The following is an 8011-nucleotide window of genomic DNA, read 5'->3' on the forward strand; positions in this document are numbered from 1 at the left end:
TGGGGAAGAGGGGTGATGAGAGATCCAAAGTAGGGAAGTGGTTTTGAGTGTTGAAGTCAGAAAGTCAGAAGTACAGTCACAAGAGGAATTAAAGTTGTCAGGTCTGAGGTTTCCTCCCTAAAATGGAGGCCCCAGAAGGAACTCAACAATGAGAGAAACAGGCTGGAATGATTGAGGAATATTTCAAGGTGAAAAGACTGTAGAGGTAGATGGTGAGTTGGTACCAGGGACCAAGGAAGATCCTGGGGTGACATGGCAACAGAAGCATGATATGAAACCACTTGTTGCTATAAATACAACACAATGTATGAAATTATCTCATAGTCAGATGCTAAGGAGACACCATACTATGGTGGAAAGACTCTTAAGTTTCTTGAGGTCAGGGGCTATTTTTCATTTTGCCTTGTATCTCTAACACATAGCCCAGTGCCTTACCCACAGTAAATACTTAATAAATGCTTCTTAGAATTATTAGAGTATGGGATTTAGAATCAGGAGACCTGGGTTCAAATCGGGGTCCCAACATTGCTGACTCTGTAGTCAGAAGCAAATCATTTAATCTCTCCAAGACTTGGGTTCCTCATCTAACAAATGGGGGCAATTATCCTTGTTCTTAACTTATCTCACAGAATTGTGGGTAGTTCTCTGTAAATGTTAAAGTGATGTGTAAACATAAGTTGTTATTGCAGTTAAATAAAGAATAAGGGTTAAACGAGGGAAGGAGCTATGAAAAGCAAGTTTATGGGAACTCTGAGAATCAGAGCCCAGAAAAAGGTAAAGCCAGACTACCTCTGGACTTTGTTTCAAAGCCCCCAGTTCTAAATAAATAACAAGTGATTTCACTTGCCAACAAGAGAATCTTATTCCTTTACTACATTCTCTCCAAGAAGATTAGATCTAGAATCCAAGAACTGAGTTTGAATCTCCATCTCAGACATTTATTAGCTGTGTGGCCTTAGGCAAGACTTTTAACTTCTATCTGCCTCAGTTTCCTCATCTGTAAAAAAGATAATAATAATAATAATAACACGTACCTCCTAGGTTATTTCAAGGAATAATATTTATAAATTGCTTTGTAAACTTTAAAGGGTTATATAAATACTGATTGTTGTGGTTATTCTTATTCTTCTCCTCTCCTTCACCATTCCCCTCAGATCTCCTATAATACTTATTAGAGTGAGCATAGGGTCATAGCTCAAGAATTGGAAAGAAATTCAGAGATCCTCTAATTCAATTCCTTCATTTTACAGATGAACAAACTGAGACCCAGTGCAATTAGTGAGATTTGTCTAAGACACACCACCCACCATTTGTAAACTTCACAGGTCCTCTTACTCCAGAGAGAATGCTCTTTCCACCCAGAACAAGTTTTACAGAGCATAAGGCATCCATCTTTTGCTTTTACCTTTTCCATTGATACAGGGTCATGGGATTTTTCCAAGTCCCTTGATCCTTTTCTTTATCTTTCCAGCTCACAAAGTGGGCTGATCCCCTTTCTCTGATCTACTGCAAGTACATTCTGTGCAAAGCCACGATGGGCACAACTCTTCAGGGAGTTATTAGTTTGGGTCAGAGTGCGGCTTCCCTAGGAATCCATGCTGAACAATCCTTGTTGAGCAGGAGGTTGTGGTGGGGTTCCTTCATCTTCCGAAGGTATGGCCCTTTCATCATGATTACACCAGCAGCAACTGAAGCAACAACAATGAGAAGATCCAGGACCATTCCTTCTTCGGGGATAAATGTCACCATATAAGTAGGGGCTTTACAAAGTAATAACAGAAATCAATAGAGGGAGGGAAAGAACAAAGTGAGATAAGAGAGAGCCAATGCCCAGCCATACTGGTTGAAATACAACTGCTTGAACTAAGCACCTGCCTCAGCAGTGGTCTCTTTTACTCCCACAAGCATCCCTGCCTATGAGAAGAGAGAGAGCGGAGAGGAGGGGCTGGACGTTGCTTCTCTCTCCAGAGCTGGGGCTCTGGGAGGGCTGGCTCTGCTGGGTGACAGATGGGAATGGTTTTCAGCCTGGTGTCAGTGATAGATTTGGATTAAACCCCAGGGAGGATTTACCTTATCACAACCAGAGCTGTCACAACCAAGAAGCAAGAGGGTCTCTCAGGAGGAGGGAGATCAGCTGGTGTCAGGCAGGTCCTCATTTATCTAACTTGACTGATTTATCCAGCAGCCCCTCCCTTCTTGGGACAAGGATATGGGAAGCTTGTGGCTTAAATGCCTTCCATTCAACTGGTCATTGGATTCCTCCCTGCTTTGTATTAGGCTCAGAATTCCACAGAGCTAATGGGACTGAAGGTGTAAAGAATTCTGGGTCATACATTAGTCTCGCTCAGCAATTCTGATGTCAAAACATGATGTTAATGAGGGACCCAAGGTTACAAGTTCTGTTCTGGCCAAATAGATTTATAAGGGAAAATATGCATATACGTACACACATGCAGATAACTAATATAAACTGCACCCCTGATCTGAACTAGCCATCTGAAAACGCACAAGGAGAACCAGTTGAGGGAATGTGGAGGGATCAGCAGACTTTAACATCATTGCTAGAAAACAACGCAAGGCTCATATCCCACTGAGGAGACCCAATAACATCATTTTCATATATGAAAGATACTACATTAATAATGAAATACTATTACGAGGTTTTTTTCATAATAGGATTAGACATTAGTAATCTTTGACTAGAAGGGGCAATGAATTATACACTTGTATAATTCATTGCCCCTTCTAGTCAAAGATTTCTACTTTTGGGCCACCCTAGGGATAGCTAAATGGCACAGTTAGTAGAGTGCTGGCCCTGAAGTCAGGAAGACATATATTCATGAGTCTAAATCTGGCTTCAGATACTTTCTAGCTGTGTGACCCTGGGAAAGTCACTTAACCCTGTTTGCTTCAATTCCTTATCTGTAAAATCAGCTGGAGAATCAAATGGCAAGCCATTCTAGTATCTTTGCCAAGAAAACTCAAAATGGGGTCACATAGAATTGGACAGAATGGAAATAACCGAACAATAAAATATTAAGAGGGGAGATAAAACACAATTTTACTTTTAGAGACCACAAAGTGATGGTTGTGACCTTTATCGTGTACCTCTGGCATAGCCCACTTTCATTTATCTCTGGTTGTGGCCACTGGGGGACAAATAAAACAGACAAACAAAATCCACAGAGAATCTTGATACTTCATTTTTGTCAATAAACATAAACATAGGTTCAGATCGACAGTTTAAAAGGCATCTAGTCCAAACCCCTCATCTTGGACAAGAGTGGACTGAGGCGCAGAGTTTGCATGACAAGGCTACTTACCTATTTGGAACAGAACCAAGATGAAAGAATAAATAGTTTCAAATTTCCTTTGCCCAAACTTTCCCCTACCATCATCTAGGATATACTCAAGAAGTATAAATTATTTTTAAAAGTTTAATATTGGAATTAATTGAGAAATATGGTACAGTGCAAAACTCACTGGCTCTGAAGTCAGAGAACCTGGGTTAAAATTCTGCCTCTGATGCCAACTACCCTGTGTGATTCCAGCAACTACCTTAACCTCTTGGGGCCAGTTTCCTAATCTATAAAATTAGGAAGTGGGTTTAAAATGGAATGAGGTCCCTCCTGGCTCTAAATCTATAATGCTACCATCTAAGCAAAATAAAATCATGAGGTGGTGGGGGAGGGGGAGTGTAAGAGGGCAGGAAGAAGTGGCATAAAGAATTTCAAAGTCAAAGGGAAATTATTTTTGGATTATCTACTGCCTTATATTCTTTCCCCTTTCACCCATTTCTTACTGTAGAAAATTCAGTCAGTTATATACATTAAATCTCTAAGAGTTAACCACATACCCATTGTAGCTACTATGATTCAGTCAGGGTAGTCACATTAAGGCCATGGTGGGACCTCAGTAAATTATACAAGCATGAGCCCTGAGCATCTGTACCTTCTGCCATTGTGTTAATGGAACCCAAGGACCAGGAATATATCTGTCTGTAAAAACAACCTACCCAATATGGCTACTACTTCATCATCCTGAATCACTTCCAAAGAACCTGAAACCACAAAGCACAGGCTGTCGACACTCTCGCCAGCGTGGTAGATGAGGTCACCAGGGGCACAATGAACAGTCTGGAATTCCATGGCCAGTGCCCGTAGGCACCCATCGCTGGCAAGTCTGAAGGCTGGATGCTCCTTGAACACTTTGCGATTTAGATGCACACAGATATCAGCCCGCATATCCTTGGGGCATATCTGGAGAACCTAGGAAAAGACAGAAGACCATAACCATCAAGGTTATTCCTGCTGCCACCCAAGACTATGATTTCCTTTTTGAAGGATTAGCATTGTACAGTGGAGAGAAAACTGGGCAAGGAATTAGAGGAGAGTTATTCAAGTCCCAACCTTTGCATTTACAGAGTGTATAACCTCAACTTATCTTCCTGAGTTCAAATCCAACTTCAGATACTTACAAGCCATGAGACACTGGGTAAGTCATTCAACCCTGTTTGCCTCAGTTTCCTCATCTGTCAAATGAGCCAAAGAAGGAAACGGCAAACTACTTCAATATCTCTTCCAAGCTAATCTCAAATTGGGTATGAAGAGTCAGATATAACTGAAATGACTGACAGCAACAACAAAGCCTAAAGCAGTGGCGTCAAACTCAAATAGAAACAGGGACTACTAAACTGTACATAATATCTTTGTGGGTAGCCTATTGATTTAGGAAATCATACATTAATATTATCTATATTTTCTTGCATGTTTATTTAGTTCAATATTTCCCAATTTGATTTAGACCACACTCAGATGTACTATGAGCTATGTGCTGCCTGCAACCTGAATGTTTGACATTTCTGACCTAAGCAAATCCCTTAATCTCTCTGAGCCTCAGTTTCCAAAATGGAGCTAACAACACTGGGATACTTTGAGATTCAAATGAGAATCTATTTGCCCCATAACCGTGAAGTATTACATGAATGTAACTAAACAGTTCATTACATAGCAAAATTCAAGGGATAATTACCAGAAAATGCACTTTGATTTTTAGTATGTTTTCAGGAACACACAGCTTAAAGAATGAAGGGAGGGGAAAAAAGTTGAGGGGCAGCTAGGTAACACAATAGGTACAGAGTTGGAAAGACCTGGGTTCAACTCTATTCTTAAATACTTCCTAGCTGTGGGACCCTAGGCAAGTCACATAAGCTCAAATACCTAACCATTTGTCTTTCTTCTGACTTAGAATTATTATTAAGACAGAAGGTAAGAGTTTAAGGAATTGACATGCAATGAAGTGAAGTCCAAAGTCACAGAGGGAGTAAGTAATGGAGCAGGAATTGGAACTCTGACCTCAAATTTAGTGTATTTCCCATTATGCCACACTGTGTATGCTATTGGGAATAATATGTAATGGGATGGATTTTTTTCCTAGCCATAACCTTCTTTAAGTCACTCTGTTAAAGTGTAGTAGGATATTATTGGTAAAGGAATTGGGATTTGATAACCACCAAACTAAAGGAAACCTTGCCATCCAATAGAATGTAAACTTCTTATTAGGCAGGGCTATTTCATTTTGTACTTGTATTTACAGGTTCAGCATGATGGGATGCAGTACATTGTTGGAGTTGGCAGGAAGGGCTAGTCTGGAATTTCATTTATCTGAAGGTTTGTTGAAGGTGTGCTATTATAATTCTTTCAAACAAAGTTCAAAACTCCTCTTTCTTTTCTTTGACCACCTTCACTACCCTGTATTATAGACTCTTCCTGGTCTCATTCTCCCCAGTTTTCAGGAACTCAGATTGCTAGAGGAAAAATCACTAGATGAAGTTAGGAGATCTAGGTACAAGTCTTGGGTTATGCTCCAAATAGTTTTATGACTTCAAGAAAGCACACTTCCATTTTTCTAGACCTCAGTTTCTTCCTCTACAAAATGAGGGGGTTAGAAATAAATTATCTCAGAGATTCCTTCCATCTCATAGATTCTATGATTTGCATCATGGTGGTTCAGTGGAAGGAAAGTTGGATTTGGAATTGGGACACCTAGGTTCAAACCCAATTTCTGACACTTATTAACTTTTTACCTTGTTTCTTCATCTATAAAATGACTAAGTGGTTCTTGAAGTTCCCTTTGAACTCTGGATCTATAAACCTATGCTAATATAATCTTGTTGAGTAGTTGATTAATATTTGGAGCTGGGCAATCAGTTCCTCCTTCCAATAAGTAGAATATAAATGTAGCCTGTCAAGACTGAGAGTAAACTCAAGAGCTAGGTCCATTGCAGTTCATTTTAATTTCACAAGCATTTATTAAATACCCATTATATGTGGGGCAGCTAGGTAACTCAGTGGTTTGAGAGCCAGGCCTAGAGATGAGAAGTCATGGGTTCAAATTTTGCCTTAGATGCTGGGATAGCCATGTGGCCTTAGGCAAGTCCCATTGCCTAGTCCTTACTGCACTTTTGTCTTGGAATCAATACATAGTGTTGATTCTAAAATGGAAGATAAGACTTTAAATAAGTAAATAAATACCCACTATGTGCCAGGCACTGTGGTAGTGGGATATCCTAGGGACACAAAGACAAAAAACCAAAATATTCCACAACCTCATTACCTAGGTGAATCAAGAAAGACTAATTATAGGAAGAGACACTTCAAATAAGCCTAGAGAGAAACTAGAGATTCTTAGAGGTAGGGATGGGGAGGAAAAGCATCCCAGGCTTGAGGGACAGTCTGTGCAAAGGCAAAGAGTGAGATGAGATGTATATACAGACCAACAAATAGACCAGTCTACCTGGAAGGTAGAGCGCATGACAGGGAGTGGCACACCAGGAAAGAGGCTGGAGACAGACTATAAAAGGCTTTCAGTGTCAAAGAGAAACATCAGTATTTGATTCAAGGGGCACAAAGGAGCCACTGAAGTTCCTTAAGCAATGAGTTACACGGACAGACCTATGTTTTAGGAATGCTGAGTTGGCAGTAGTGTGAAGGATGGATTGAAGAGGGGACAGAGACCTGATGCATCTTCTCTGTCTCTCCCTCTCTGTCTCTGTGTCTCTGTCACACACACACACATGCACGTGCGCGCGCACACACACACACACACACACACACACACACACGCACGCACCAGTTGCCAGGCCAATGCAATAGACCAGACAAGAGGTGGTGAAGGACTGAATTAGGGTGGTTTGGGTTTGGTTGGGAAAAAAGGATGGATGTAAACAAGGATGTGCTGGAGCCCCACTTGTACTGGCTAGAGTAAGCCAATTACTAAATTTTCAGAATGAGCATTTATACCTTCATTGGGCTAGTGCTATATAAATCAGGGCTTGATTTATTGGGGTTTTTTATGGTTCAGGCTTAAGAAAGGGATGGAGAAAATGGTAATCATGCACATTAAACTTAAAAGCCTGTTGTACATACATTTTTTTTTCTTTTTCTTCTTGGAGATCCAGTTATTAAATATTAACCAACACTTATGTATGTTGTAGGAAATATTATACAAATAGAATCAACAAGACTTTACAAGTGATTACATATGGGAGTGGGGAGTGGGGGAGATGAAAAGCCATGAAAAACAACCTACAACACTTACAAAGTTGAACAGGGCCTTCCTTTCTTCAAGCATATCATATGCAAAAAAACTCAGCATGTCATGTCAGCACTGTGCCCACTGGTTTGGAACCAAGATTTATCTTCTAGGTGAATTCACCTTTAAATATTTGGTTTTCCCAGGATCAAGCAGCATTGTTCTACCTAGCAGCAGCTGCCAGCAGAGCGAGGCCTTGGTGGTGAAATGATGTTTTATTCATGGGCAGCACTGTCAAAGTCTTCTGTATATATGTGTGAGTGAGGGAGAGGCAAGAGAGTTTGGGAGGCAGAATTTATGGACTACCATTAGTCAATCTCATCCAGGCTAGTCTTCATCTCCAAGTGCTATTGCGCTCTCTCTCTCTCTCTCTCTCTCTCTCTCTCTCTCTCTCTCTCTCTCTCTCTCTCTCTCTCTC

The 8011-nt window shown here is 40.6% G+C and overlaps 1 protein-coding gene across 1 annotated transcript in view; it reads right to left on the reverse strand.

Moving 5' to 3' along the window:
• The window catches only part of KCNH1 (potassium voltage-gated channel subfamily H member 1), a 613189-nt gene that overhangs the window by 234728 nt on the left and 370450 nt on the right, over positions 1 to 8011 (reverse strand). Inside the window, exon 9 of the mRNA XM_044673205.1 lies at positions 4016 to 4268. Coding sequence (XP_044529140.1) covers positions 4016 to 4268 — 253 coding nt within the window. The remainder of the gene's footprint in view (positions 1 to 4015; positions 4269 to 8011) is intronic.

This window comes from Gracilinanus agilis, chromosome 4 (genome assembly GCF_016433145.1).
Source record: "Gracilinanus agilis isolate LMUSP501 chromosome 4, AgileGrace, whole genome shotgun sequence".
In the NCBI taxonomy this organism is placed as follows: domain Eukaryota; kingdom Metazoa; phylum Chordata; class Mammalia; order Didelphimorphia; family Didelphidae; genus Gracilinanus; species Gracilinanus agilis.